Source organism: Amborella trichopoda, chromosome 7, assembly GCF_054954075.1.
Source record: "Amborella trichopoda isolate Santa Cruz 75 chromosome 7, AtrichopodaSantaCruz75HAP2 v2.0, whole genome shotgun sequence".
NCBI lineage: Eukaryota > Viridiplantae > Streptophyta > Magnoliopsida > Amborellales > Amborellaceae > Amborella > Amborella trichopoda.
Window position 1 is genome coordinate 11,359,750 of NC_142342.1, and position 15,965 is coordinate 11,375,714.

Here is a 15,965-nt window from a genome sequence, read left to right on the forward strand (position 1 = left end):
TATTGGCATTGTTAAGTTTATATGGTGTGGCTACTGTTTCATATACAACCATTTGGGTTACTGAGGATCCTACTGTTTGTTCTGGAGTTTTTGCAGTTGGTACTGTAGTAGCAACTCCTTGTATTTTTAGGCTTTGTTCAGGAGGATGTATAGATTTGATAGTATTTCCTTCTGTAGTATTGAATACTGTATATTGAGTTTCTACTGTATTTATTTCAAAGTCAGGAATATGAATATTATGCTGGCTTAAGGTGTCCCTTAACCAGTCAAAAAAGCATTTTCCTTTATTTCCCTTTTGTCTCCATTTGTTAAATTGTGAATGAAATAATTCGACTAGCCTGGGTTTAAATTCTTTAACATACCATTCTCTAATATTTTTATTTTCTGGGGATAAAAAATCTTTGATAATATCTTCTCTAGTGAATGTTTCTTCAAGTTGTAATACTTGAATGAATTTGCTTCAGCAGGTTCTTCTCCAGCTTTTTTGTATTGAGGAATAATGATATTATCAGATGTTCGCAGAAGTCCATCAATTTGTGGTTTTGGTGTTGATGGAATACTTATTATAGGAGGAATTCTAGTATAAGTAGTAATGGATTTTCTTGGGGGTTCTGGTTCTCGAAAAGAATAATTACTTGACGTCTCTGAAGTGGATGAATTATCCATAATTCTGTTATTTGTAGTAAATTGTATTTCAATATTTCCGTCTGTATATTCAATAATCTTGTCTGGAATATTTTGAATAGGATTTTGTGATGGTTGGTTTTCATTATGGATAGCCCACGTTTGGGGTAGAACAATATCTGACCATGATATTGTTTTTGGTATAATTGTATTTGATTTTTCCATATTAGTTTGAAAAAATATTGTTTGTCCTCTAGTATCTATTTGGAGTACATTTGGACATAATGTAGTCATTACTTTGTAATATATTCTATAAACAATGGCTATATTTTGAGAACCTGTTATCATATCAAATCCCTGTGTTTTAAGGTTTAGAGATAAGACATTTAAAATATTTGGATCTGTAAGTGATACAGAATAATTTGGAAAACAGTTAAAATATATTGGTCCACTACATAAACTAGATTCGACCATTCCTAATAAAGAATCTGAAAATCTATTATGCCTAGTATCTCGTAAACAAACTAAGATAAAATTATTTAATCCTAAGCGAGTTAGAGGTTTAACAGCTATCTGTATTAATCCTATATGTAGATATTTAAAATTTCTATTTTTATGAACTTGTAATATCTTTTGAGATAATAATTGAAAATCTTCTTGATTACTAGTAACAGAGAGAGTCTCTTCTACTGTTTTTATGGCATATCCAATTTTGAGGTCGAATGTACCTTTTTTGTAAATATCTGATATTGGAACCTTTGGTATGTTCCAATTTTGTATTTGGTTTTCAATTTCATTAATAATAATTTCCTCTTTGTTTTTTATCCTTAGAGTTCTATTAGTTTTACTAGTTGTGTTATCTGTCAGATTCTTAATAAATTTTTCCATTATTAGATTGCGGTTGAGTGTTATCTGGACAGTCCTCCTTGACTACCTCTTACGTCTTCTAGACCTCAGCGGCTCTCCTGGCCTAAACGGTCAACTGACTGGGTGTCCTGAGCGTCTCTAACCTCAATTCTCGGACCAACTTTCTCTAATGGATTAATTTATTAAGTTTCTTGAGATAGCAGAACTCGTATTACTATTAGATCTCTAAAACAGGGTTGGCTTTGATACCATTTTAGCCCAAAATCTACCCTAAGTAAAACGAGTTAATTATTATATTAAATATGAAAAGATTGCTGAATTATAAGCTACTAACTGTTGTAGAATAGTGATATAATATAAAAACACAAATAAAATGATTAAAATAGGAAGTACAGATATATCAAATATGATCCAAGATGTATGAGTATAATCGCAAATTTTAAATGTAAAGACAAATTTGAACTGCATAACTTACTGGTTACATATACAGAGACTTGCAAATTTCTTCCACTCAGGAGGATAATAAGAAGGTAAAGAAGATAGATTACAATCACACATATTACACTTTGTCTAAAAAGAAGTTATGGAAGTTACCGACTTTGATGGTGTACAAATGTCGATGACTTGAACAAAATCTAACCTACTGTCTAGAGAATGAAGAAGAAGGTAAGAAGGAAGAAGAGAAGAGATAGTATGAGAGAGTAGAGAATATGAGAAGCTATGCGAGCTTTCTTCTTGCTTGATGAGGCTTGTTACTTCCTTGAATGCAGTCTGATCCTCTACCTCTGGCCGAAGTGGTTATTTATAGAGAATTTCTGATGGAGAGTATGTGGTTGTCAGTAATTGCTTCGGGACGAAGGAAATTCATATGGTTCATATTCGTTGCTTGTTGAAGAAGGAATACAAGGATAAGGTTGCCGATGGTGAAGGTAGGTACGTGGCGGAAGCAGGAGAGCTTTGGGTGTCGGTGATGGCGACTGGTGGTGTACTGGCGAATCTTTAGTGGCTGTGCGAGCGGCGGGCGTGAGTCATCGTCGAAAGAGAAGGAGACACGTCAGTGAGTGATGTGACCCCTAATTTGTCATATTAGTGAATAGTAAGGAAGGGGAATCTTTACTGTGCTTCTTGATATGACTCCAAATTAGTCACATTGATCATTTACTGTTGGGAAGGAATATTGCACTATTTCACTGTCTTGTCGTGGTCGGACGAAGGGCATCTTTGCTTATTGCTCTTTTGTCGTTTTATGCAAAAGGATAAAAGGGAATATATATATATATATATATATATATATATATATGGGTAAAGATGTTGTACGCCGAGGTGCGTATTGTTATAGTAAACACCCACAGCCTAGATTGAATCTGGGCCGATCTGATGATCATGGATGTCCGATAGTGTTTGAATTTTAATTTTATTTTTTTTACAAATCCAAACTACTTGAAATTTTAGGCATGTGTTCTTCAAAAATAGGCGAATCTACGAAAACTATATAAAAAACTAAAATAAATTGACCAAAATACCCCCGAAAAGTTTCAGGGGGTATTTTGGTCAATTGGTTTTTTTGTGAATTTGTTTTTTATATTTTATGAGGTGCGCCTTGATGAGAAGAACACACGCCTAAAATTTCAAGTGATTTGGATTTGTAGAAAAAAATTTAAAATTCAAACACTATCAGGCATATGTGAGGGTCACATCGGCCACAAATTGGCCCAAATTTAATCTAGGCCATTCACATATGAGTGACTAGGCGTACAATATATATAAGTAAATTTAAATATATTTTATAGATATGTTAAATATGGGTAGTGATTTCATGCAATGATTGTATCATAGCATAATGCTGCGATATTTTTAGAAAACCATGTTTGTGGTATTTGTATGACCCAAAATTTTACACTCACATTCTCTTCATCTCAATAATCATTATATAAAAAAAAAAAGTTCATTTTGAACTGTAGATATGGTCAAAATGAGTCACTTCTTGTAACGAATCTAGACCATTCATTTGGTGAATTTCAAGGTCTTAGGCTTTACAAACTCAAAATCTTTTTTTATTATTTTTTAAGATTGTTTATCTAATGATGATAAAGCCATGTAAAAAAATTAGAAAAGAAAAGAGCCTTCCAAGATCTAAGCATTTTCTCAAAATGGACGGCCTATGTTAATTGGGCTAAAAAAATGCTTTATCGGTTCCGTTTTCAATTTTTTTTTTTTTGTAATTGTTCATTAGAATGAAAAGAATGAATATTTCAAAATTCGGATCAAACAAATGGCCCTAACATGGTTTCTGAATGTTGCTGCATCATATTACTATACAACCGTTGGATGAAATCACTACCCGTTAAATATATACATGTATTATTTAATATAACTAAAAATATATGGTTAGATTTATTTAAATACTACTTAAATATTATTAAAATATTGTATATTATATCAATAAAATATATTATATAATAAAAAATATTGCATATTATACAATAAAATATATTATATATAACACAAATATATACTCATAATACAAGTATAAATATAAATATTTAATATATATATATATATATATATATATATATATATATATATATATATATATATATATACACATATATATATATATATACACACACACACACACATACATACAGATATATATATATATATATATATATATATATATATATATATATATATATATATATATATATATATATATATATATATATATATATATATATATCTGTATGTATTATATATGTTATATTTATTTATATTAATATATATATTAAAATATATATTTGTATATTTTTAGATCAAACAAGCCATTGACCACTTGATCTAGATTCATCTTATTTTTAATTTTTTTTCAACAAATTATATGAATAAAAAATATTGTAGGCGTCATCATCGCAATGGGGCACACCTAAAAAAACTATAACAAAAAAAATTCTAGTAAAATAAAATGACCAAAATACCCCTGAAACTTTCAAGGGTATTTTGGATATTTTATTCCTTTGGGAATATTTTTTTTATATCTTTTTCAGGTACGAGTTTAAGAGAGGAGTAGACGCCAAAAATTTGGTGTCATAAGGTTTTGCAGAAAAAAACTAAAAATAAAATAGTATAGAGGCGTGACATCGTAATTGGATCTATCTCAACCATTCATTCAGATTTGATGGCTAGATAAGGATAAGTATATAACTATACATTAGGGGAAGTATAAGAAACTTGCCCAAACGTTTGACCATAGGTTTTGTTTTCATATGTTCTCTTCCCATTCTAAACATGTCTAAGGCAATTTTATCGTGAAAATGTTCCTCAAGAAATATTTTCACACCAACCAAACGTGCCCATGGCTCACTAGGCCCCTTCTGTCACTTGATTAACACAAACAACAAGGGTCAAGCACACATGAAATTGATTCAAAGAAAACAATTGAAAAATTCTCATAAACCGGTCAAAAATACATATGAGAGAGAAGCTGTCCTAAAGTTTCAGTCTAAATGTATGAGGATGTCTCTCTAACTCTATAATCTCTTTTTAGATCTTTAACATAATCTCTGATTTCTGTCAAAAATAAATAAATAAATAAATGTATGAGGGTGTCTATAGCAGTTTGATTTCCTCTAAAATGCATGGACCACCTTTGGGCACACCAATTTAAATTTCTACACGCAAGAAAAAAAAAATCATAATGCATAATTTGCTAAACAAACTCAAAAGCATTTGTGAATGATGGAGAGTACAAGAAACTTCAAAAGCATTTGTGAATGTAGAAGTCTAGGGTTATTTATGTTTATGGTCCACATAAACATTATAAAATGGCTATAATATGATGGTGCTAATATAAAATGGCAACTGTACGTTTAGAAACCTAATGTTATGATTAATTTAAATAACTTTTTTTCCATGGGACTGTTAAGATCAAGCCACGTAGTATTTCAATTGCACCCTATCATGGTCAATTCAAAATGAACTTTAATGGAAGCACGAAAGGAAATTCAGGTGTGGCTGATATTGGTAGTGTAGTACGCAACTGTTAGGGGATGTCATCTTCATCTATGTTGGACCTATCTGAATAGCTACCGCTAACTATAAGGAATTGTTAGCTTTATTAATTCGAAATCCACTGATGATGTTTCTTTGAGTAGGTCTCGAATTAATAAAGCTTTAACATTTGTAAAAAAAAACAAAAAAAACTATACGTTTAGAAAATTAATTATACCTTTTCATGACATAGATATGTCAAAATAATAAACAACGAATAATAAAAATGCTATTATCCAAGTACCTACCAGATTAACTTTACACACTGTTAAAAGGAGTTTCCTCCTGGCCAAGAACTTCCGAAATATCAACAAAAAAAGATTGTTGTCCCATCATTCTATAGAGGAAACCAAGGATTCAGCTGTCCCATCATTCTATAGAGGAAACCAAGAAGTCTTGAAATTCAGTATAAACCATGAATGCCGAACATCATCCCCCTCTCAAGAAAAATATCATAAACATTTATATCATCTGAATCTTGTCTTAACAATTTGGGGTTTGCTATACGAATCATGTTCCCCCAATCTACTCTATCAAGGGTCCGATCCTCAGTAAGACCACAAAGTCACTATATCTTTTTTCATTACTTCCACCCATATCTTTTTAGGATTTGCTTTTATTTTTTTGGAGTTCTACTTGAACTAAATAGCACCTCCTTGTGATTGTTGTATTAGGTTTAAGTTGCACATAGCCAGCCCATCTAAGGCTACTTTCGCTCATCTTATTGCATATTGAAGCCATTCCTAAGTTCCCTCGGATGTATTCATTTCAAACTCTATCCTTTTTTATCTTGCCACTCATCCATTAAGCATCCTCATTTAAGCTATATTCATCATATGGGTATGTTGTTTGTTGAAGCATGACTGGTCCTACCTTTCAATTTCATTGATAATAAGACGATCACATAAAAATCCAAATACACATCTCCACTTCGCCCACCTTGCTCTAATTCTATATACGATATCTTCATCAATTTCTCCATTCTCCTGGATCATCGACCTAAAATATCAAAATTAATCTCTTTGAAGTATTTCTTTGTTACCAATCTAACTACTTCATTGTTTCTACTCCTATTATTACTAAACTTACTTCTCAATTAGTTCTCTAATTAGGAAGATGACCTCAATTGTTGAACTTCCTGATATAAAACCGAATTGATTTTCTAATCCACTCGTTTCATGACTTAGTCGTTGCTCATCACTCTCTCCCACAACTTCATATTGTGGCTCATAAGTTTAATCTCTTGATACTTCCTATAATTTTGTATGTCTCCTTTTTTCTTATAAATAGGTACAACAATATTTTTTCTGTATTCGACTAGTATTTTCTTTGTTCTCAGCACCTTGTTGAAAAATGCGGTTAGTTTTGCATATGTCAATCCCCTGCATTTCCAAACATCTATCGGGTTACCATCTATTACTAAAGTCTTTCCTATCTTCATCTTTCTCAAAGCTTCTATTACTTTAGATATCCTAATCGTACGAATGAATCTATGACCTCTGTCCTCATTCATATAAAAGGTTCTTCCTAACGCTAATGTCCCCATAGTGTTTCTCATTTAATAAATTTAAAAAATAAGCTATCCACCTGTCTTTGACCTCATCATCCTTCACCAAAACCATCTGATCCTCACTTTTAATGCATTTAATATGATCTAGATCCCTATACTTCCTCTCGCTCATTGTTGTTAGTTTTAAAACATCTTTTTCACCTTCTCTTGTCCTAATCTATTATATAAATTATCATATACCTTAAGTTTAACCTTGTTTACTATTTTCTCAACAATTTTATATTCTTCTAAGTTTTGATCATTTTCATTACATTACTTCTCAAAAAAATATAAGTACCCAAAAAGTAAAATAATCCACTATATTTATTACAGTTCACACCTAATTTGGAACCTTCTTGTGCCATGGGGACCATAAAAAGTAAATGACTGATGTTCATCATTTTAGCCCAAGTACCAGAACTAGGGTTTGCTTTGGAAGTTACAACACCAAATCTAATGTTGTAAGGCACAAATTTTTACGCACCAAAATTGTCATTTTTTTCCAGACATGCTTTATGCAGTTTCGAGGCTAGACACTAAAATGCAACAAAATATAATCCTTTATATGATAAGAATTCCTTGACAAAGTCCATGATGATCTTCTCAAAGACAACTGTGATGGCCATCAATTCCACTTGGGGCTTCCAATGGAGTTTTAATCATATTAGAATCTGAAACAAACTCACAAAATTCAAATTGTAAAGGACCTTAGTTTCTAGAAGACTGTTATTATTGTGGAGATGATAAAAATAAGAGCAAAGTACATGGATTTTCTTATTTGTAGTTTTTGTGCTGCTCCCATTTTGGATGTCAAAAATTCAAAACCTAAGGTATCAGTGGTTATTTTTTGTGTACTAAATATCAAGAATTCTATGCTAAAGAATTTTACAGTTCCTCGTTCACGATTACAACTGAAGATGAACAAGATATTGAAATTGTACACAGTCAAATTTCATTAATTTCTTTTTGTAAATATTACAAGGATTCATTGAAAAAAAAGAATTATATCTCAGTTACATAAATCAAGGGACCATTATGAGCCATCCTCCTTTAAAGGAACTTCAGAATTTGGAGAGGCCACATTGTTTCCTGCTCTCTCTTTGGACTCAATTAGCATCATCACGACTTCACGCATAGTTGGTCGATCAAAAGGCGACATACTCGTGCAAAGCAAAGCAATTTTCAGGACAGTGATCATGTGATCAACAGTATTTCCATCATCCAAGTTTAATCGAGAATCAAGTACCTTCGCATTCAACTGAAGGTTCTGGATTGTGCTTCTCACCCATGTAACCAAATCTCCCCCTTGGTCAAGTGGTTGTACTGGTGTTCGACCAGTTAACAACTCCAATAGAACAACTCCATAACTATAAATATCACATTTTTCTGTAACTTTCATTGTGTATGCATACTCTGTAGCCCAATAAATGAAAGAGGAGTTAGTTCCCAACAACTGAAATACATATATGCCTGAAAAATGATAACGAGAAGGTATTTCATTCAACACAAATTCATAATTGTTAAAAACGTTCGACAGCTGAGAAATAACAAACTGTACCCATTAATGTGTGATCACTGGGGAAGGACATGGGTATCTAGAGTTACATCTATATATATATATATATAGGAAAATTCTTACAAATGCCTATAGGCGAATTGCTACAGTGTATCACCCGTGATAGTTTTGCTTAAAAACCACCATGGACCTATGGAAAACGTGGCGGTCCCCTTATATTTTTTGCGTGAAAAACAATCCTGCCACGGACATGCTATATCCGTGACGATCTTTAATCCACGCCGTCCAACAAAATCAGACGGCCTTGAGCCTATGGACAAAAATATTGTTCATTTTCGCCCATAGGTGTTTTGTAGTTTCTTCCATATATATATATATATAGGGAAAAGATCCAGTCAGCCCACGGCCTGATAGCTACAGTGTCGGCCAACGGCCCATATTGAATCTAGGTCTAATCCAATGGCCACGACCTCATTTTGTATTTAAATTTTCATTTTTTTTTTATACAAATCCAAATCATTTGAAATTTAAAGCATCTATTTTTGAAGCATAGTAGAATCTAATAAAAATATTAAAAAAATAATTCGAAAAATATAAATTGACTAAAATACCCCTGAAACTTTTTGGAGGTAGTTTGGTTTTTTGCAAATTATTATTTTTATATTTTTATTAGGTGCACCTTGATGATTAGAATGTACGCTTAAATTTTCAAGTGATTTGGATTACTACAAAAAAAAATGAAAATTCTAATACGAAATATGGTCGTGACCGTCAGATTGGCCCAGATTCAATCTGGGTCATTGGCTGATACTGTAGCAGTCAGCTCGTGGGCTGAAGCATCCATTCTCATACATATCTATATATATATATATATATATATATATATAACCTTTTGTGGTTCTCATAGTTTATTTGGAAAACGAATTAATTATATAAAACTACTAACAAACGCCAAAAGATTGACATATTGCAGAACTACATCCAACAAATGATTGTTTCCATTGTAGTGAAATGGTTAATAGCCAATGATAACAAGCCAGTTTTAGGTTTCCAAAAAGCATCCAAAATAAAATCAAGAGCTACTTCAACCAAAATAAATAAATAACAACACCGAGCATCCTTCTAGTAGCCCAATTTATCTCACTATAGATGACCAAACACGCTGTTAATTTATAGGAAGGTTCAACAGATCATAAATGCATTCGGTTGTAGTAGTCCATATCTTGAGACACTCAAGACTTAAAAGGTAAAAGGCACATTAATTAAGATAATATCATAAGCATGATTTGCCAAGTTGCATAATATATACACAATCAGCCAATTATGGGAGAGCGAAAAGTCACAGGGTGAGAAGTTTAAAAGGGAAATGGTTATACGTCCAAAAGCAATTTCTAGCCTCTTATTGGATTAAATTTCAGTACAAGAATGCACAAATTTTGACATTAATCATTTCACTACAAGAATGTAGAAATTTTAAGGTTAATCATCCATTAAGCATGTTGAAATATCTGGGCCATTTCCAAGTTCCATGAACTCAAAGTTTTAGAAGATAAGTCAAAAAGTAGAACAATGAAGTGTCCTAGAGAGTTGATAATAGAAAGACAGGTTGAGTATAAAGCTTTCATTAGATGATGATGAACATAGGGAGAAATATGCCACGGATGGAAACCTTAATTCTCACCTTCTTCAACATTGTCCCTAATGCTAATAGGAAGAGGAAGACCATAATGTGGTTGTGATAGGAGAGTGAATGTTTAGGGTCAAGGATGAGATAAGTGGGAAAATGGATTCAAGAATTTATGAACCATTGAAAATGGGTCTTGACCATCCTTCCAAGATCTGGACTTAAGAGGTGCCATAAACAGTGAGCTTGAGCTTGAGCTTGGAAAAGGGGGTCAGGGACACTATGTTTGTGATTGACAAGGATATGTTCTTGAGGGGAACCTAGCCATTTTCATTAAGCATTTTGACATCAAGACTAGACCCTTTTTAGACACCGCGCACATAAAACAGGCCAGAATAGTTGGCCCAGTTTAATCTTACAGCATTGATTGGAATCTTTGCTAAGGACGACATGACTTCAGAGTTGACCATCCTGTCAAGAACAGGCAACACTTGATATCGTCTCCGATCAAATTACCTATGAGAAGACATATAGAGTGGGCTGCCATTCAAGGACAAGAGTGGAATCCAAGGTATTCGTATCCATTATGTAAGATACAAGGCAGGGACTCCATTTAGACCATGTGCTTACTAAAGCTTTAGGAAGTCCAGACTCCAATCAACAATTTAGGCATTTGCAATGTCGATGGACCAAGTTAATGGGATTCAAGCTCTGTGCATGCCATTCTTGGCTTTGAAAGAATAAAATCTAACCATAATACATGCTAAGGTAAAATTATGTTCAACTCCAAAATACTAATCGTATGGAATTTTCACCTAAGACCACAGCCAAAGGTAAACAATTAAAAATGACTGGACCTGGTCATGTCAGATACAAATAAACAGGCCTGAAATATAGACAAAATAATTATAAGCTTATAGAAAAAATAAGTATAAGCATTTTCTTCTTTCTTTATAAACCAGAGCCAAATGCCTTAGTGAAGTGAATGTGATAGATTGCTTGCAACAACACTGAAAATACAGGGAGAAGACCAAGACCTTACTTTCTTGGAAGTGTTACAACTATAGAGAGCAGAATAATGCATCAGATTTGAAGTTTGAAGTTAGAAGTTTGAACAGAACATCTAAGTCTCTGACCAACTCTTGAAATCTTGGAGAGAGATGCATTGGCTCTTGGCAGCTGAAACTTAGCAAGAAGCCACACTAATTGAATAGGAGAGACATGACAGCCTGAATGACTAACATTCAAATAAGACAAGTAATTTTGCAATTTAAGGTTTCTACGAAGGTGAAGAAGATAGTAATACTGCTTTATTTTTTTTATAGTTGATTAAAATGAGAAATGACTGGTTAAGAAATCCTAAAAAGATCCATAAGTGTCAAGCAGAGAGTTAATTACCAGGAGCGATGTACCCATAGGATCCTGCAATAGCCGACATTGACTTCGATTGCGGCAAGTCGATCACCTTAGCTAGTCCAAAGTCACCAACATGGGCCTCAAAATTATCATCTAGAAGGATATTGGTAGACTTTATATCTCGGTGAATAATACGAGGCTTGCAATCGTGATGCAAATAAGATAGTCCTTCCGCTGCCCCAAGAGCAATCATGTAACGGGTATCCCAATCAAGGTTACAAGATGACCCATGAAGCAGCTCGCCCAAGCTTCCCTTTGACATGTATTCATACAAAAGAAGATTAGAACCCTGATGGTAACAAAACCCACAAAGCTTCACAATATTTCGATGCCTGACTTTCCCCAATGTTGAGATTTCAGCATGGAAACTACTATCCACACTGTTATTCCCTTCTCTTTGTGATGCCAACCTCTTCACAGCAATCACCTGACCTGATGGCATGACCGCCTTATACACAATTCCACAAGCTCCCCTTCCAATAATAAAACTGTCATCAAAGTTATTTGTGGCCTCAATCAGGTCCTGGAAAGTGAACCCCTCTTTGGGAGAGAAATAGACATCGGAAACAGTGGAGAACTGCTTATCTTGGTAAGGTGTGATCACCTCAACTGGACGTCTCATCAAATATATGATAACCACTATTAGAACTAGTGAGATCGCACCTACAACTGCAGATATTATACCAACTATTTTGCCAACAGGTGCCTTCATATCTTGCAAGGGTTGAGAGGCAGCAGGCGATGGGGGAGAGCCACAATTCCCCAAAGGTCCACCGCAAAGCCCTTGGTTTCCCACAAAGCTACTAACTGACATGTTCAGGAAGAGGGTAATATCAGGTAGAGGGCCTTTAAGGTCATTGTAAGATACATTAAAACCCATTAAACTTGAGAGATTTGCAAATGTGGAGGGGATCTCACCAGTGAGATCGTTGTTATTGAGGTAGAGATATTCAAGCAAAACTAGGTTCCCAAGTTCTGATGGGATTTCACCAGAGATATTGTTCAGGCTAAGATTCAAGGCAATTTGAAGGCTAGAGAGCTGGCCCAATTCAGGAGGTATTGGACCCGAGAAGTTGTTCCCACCCATTTGCAGTTCAGTCAAATGGGTGAGATTTTGCCATAGAACATTGGTTATGGTTCCTGATAGCTTGTTATCAGAGAGCAGCAAGAGTTCCAATTGTGCAAACCTTCCGAGCTCGCTTGGAAGAGTACCCACAAAGAGGTTCCTGCTCAGATCAAGTCTCTGAAGCCTCGCACAGTTAACAATCTCAGAAGGGATGCTTCCCGTTATCTGATTGGAAGAAAGGTTGAAGCTTACCAACTGAGAGAGGTTGCCTATCTCTCTAGGCAAGGTTGAAGTGAAATAGTTGTTTGAAAGGTGGAGCCTTTGAAGGGTTCTGCAGCCTCCTATCTCAGGAGGAATGGTTCCATTGAACCTGTTCTGAAACAGCTCAATGGTTGACAAGTTCACCAGTTTGCAGAGTTCAACAGGAAAGTCACCAGTGAGCCCATTGTCGCCCAATCGAAGCTGAACCAGTGTTCTACAGTTTCTTACTCCATTTGGAATGTTACCTATGAGCTCATTTGACCAGAGGTTTAGCAAAATGAGCCTCGAATGCCTGCACAAATGGTTTGGTATATTCCCACTGAGATTGTTCTCTGATAAATCAAGCACCCACAATGGGCTGTACACCCCAAGCCTTGGTGGGATGGTGCCGCTTAACAAGTTATCGAAGAGCTGTAACATTATCAGATTCTTCTGGTACTGAAATTCCACAGGGATGGGACCAGTGAGACAATTTATCGAGAGATCGAGCTTAGACAGATTAGTCAAGCTTGCAAGGCCAATAGGAATAACGCCACCGAGTTGGTTCTCAAATAAGTAAAGCAATGTTAAGCCCTTCACATTGCTGATACTCCCAGGTATCTCACCTGTCAACCTGTTCTCTGAGAAGTCTATTTCAGTGGCGAGAGTGAGGTTTCCAATGTCTTTTGGAATGGTTCCATTCAACTGGTTCCTGTAAAGATAGAGCCTCTTCATATACTTCAAATTTGTGATTTCCACTGGTATCTCTCCCACCAAATTATTCTGATAAAGAGCAAGAGTCTCAATTCTCTGACAATCCCCAATTTCCTTTGGGATGACTCCGGAGAACTTGTTTCCCCATAATATCAGATCAGTGAGATTGCAAAGCTTCCCTATTTCTCTTGGGATTTCGCCCTCAAGCAAGTTTTGAGCAAGACCCAATACTCTTAAGTTCTCACAATTGCTTATTTCGACTGGTAAACTTCCAGAGAGAGAATTTTGTCCTGCCCTAAATGTCTCCAGCTTCTTGAGACCTCCAAGAGAAGCAGGAAGAGGCCCAGTTAGGTTGTTGGTGTAGGCCCATAATTCAACAAGAGATGATAACCGACCAGTATCCTCAGGAATACTCCCTGAAAGCCTGTTATTCCAAATAATCAGAGTTTTCAAGAGGGTGAGGTTGCCTATTTGTGGGGGAATCTCCCCTTCAAGATAGTTGTTACTGAGATCCAGAGACTCTAGGCTTGAGCACTTCCCAATCTCTTCTGGTATATTTCCTGATAAATGGTTATGAGATAAATCAAGGGAATTCAGGCCGGTCAGGCTCTCAATACTGGGCGATAAAGTTCCAGATAGGTTCATTTGGCTAAGACTAAGAGACCTGACAGTTGGGGTGTTATAATAACTAAGAGTGCAATATACACCAGTCCATGAACAGGGAGTTTCATCAGAGAAATTCCAGTTTGAGAGGAGATTCAACTCATCATGGAGGCTTTGCTTCAGTTCCAAGAGGTACTGGCCTTCCATGTTCAACCCATTGCAAAATGGGAGGAGAAAAAAGCTCATTAAAATGATCCATGACACACCAACCCTGTGAACATTTGTGTCCTCCGACATAGCAGTCGAACATCAACAAGAGAAAATTAACAACAGAAAATGCATGAACAAGGATAAAAAATGCCTGTTCTAGTTGAGAAATTCGGCATGATGTCGTCTTATAACTTCTCCTAAAAGACTCAATTCTCAAAATGGAATGCAGAAGACTGAAACCATGTAGTTGGTGCTGCTGCCAAAGAAAACTCAGGAAAGTAGGCCCCAATTCCAGAGAAGGTGATCAAGAGGAAGCCGCATTTCAGAATAAAAATAAAAGAGAACCCCAGTTAGGCCCTGATTTCAAAGTGATAATCATAGCAAAGTCCTTGGATTTGAGGAAGAATTTCAAGGGAGAACTTCTGAAACAGAACAAAGAAAACAAAACCCAAAAGGAAAACAACAGAAAAGAGTTTCAGAAGCTAAATTCAAGCAAATTCTCAAAACAAGAGCATTTTTCTTGGGCACTTGAACCAGAGTCAATTTATTGATCTCCAGGATTTAAAACCCAAAAATCATAGAAACCCAACAAAACCCACCTCCCCAAATCCATATAGAAAAACATGCAATGAAGAAAAACCCACAAAGTTCCAAAGTTCTAACCCTGCTTCCTCCCCCTATAACAGACAAAACCCAACTGTAATGCATCCAATTTCCCTGAAGATCTTGTAAAACCAGAAATCCATATAGAAAAACATACCAACAGAGACAGTTACAGAGTCATGCACCATTAAACAGTGAGCAAATACAAGGTTTGTTGTCATGAATTTTCAGCCAAACCATGAGTTCTCAGACAAGTAAGAGTGAATTTGAAGATATCATTTTATGGGTCAATGAACATGCACAGTCAATTAATGGTTTTGATGAATAAAATAATAAAATAAAAAATATTTCCATCGAAAGTTAAATGCACTCCATTAACATACTTGGCTGAATGGAATTGAGCCACTGGTTTAGTACCGAAAAGTAACAATGAAACGAGTGAGATCTCACTTCTGGAGAAAAATACATTTAATTTGTTTTTACAAGATTAAATATTATAAATGTTTAAATTAATATTTAAAAATTGAATAGATTAATCCGTTAGACGATTAATTAAGTAATAAATGGGGTTTGTATGTTTGTGCAGAATCGCCAGAGCCTAAGCCAAGAGGTGGCACAAAGGTCAGTGGATTTCAATAGAAAAATGACATAAATGACCTCATTTAGTTTACAAATTTACGGATGCATACCCGTTACTGTTTTAGGGTTTTCCCCATGATGCGGTTTGGATAGAGCCGAGGCTCTAAACAATCAAAATAAAACGCACTTTCAAATAGTATTGAGAAATGTGATTTTAATATTCGAAATTTTTGTGATAGATTTAAAATATATTTTCATCTTTAATTATAAATTTAAGTTTAAAAAATAGTGTAGATCGAGTAGATCT

At 34.8% G+C, this 15,965-nt stretch overlaps 1 protein-coding gene across 1 annotated transcript; it reads right to left on the minus strand.

The window, feature by feature from the left end:
- Positions 1-8,014: 8,014 nt before the first annotated feature.
- Positions 8,015-15,684, minus strand: LOC18444014 (uncharacterized). Its single transcript, XM_020673553.2, has 2 exons — positions 11,626-15,684; positions 8,015-8,500 (listed from the first exon to the last, which is right to left on the minus strand). Exons 1-2 carry the CDS (start codon positions 14,561-14,563, stop codon positions 8,121-8,123), a joined length of 3,318 nt encoding a protein of 1,105 aa, XP_020529212.1. The 5' UTR covers positions 14,564-15,684; the 3' UTR covers positions 8,015-8,120.
- Between the last annotated feature and the right edge of the window lie 281 nt (positions 15,685-15,965).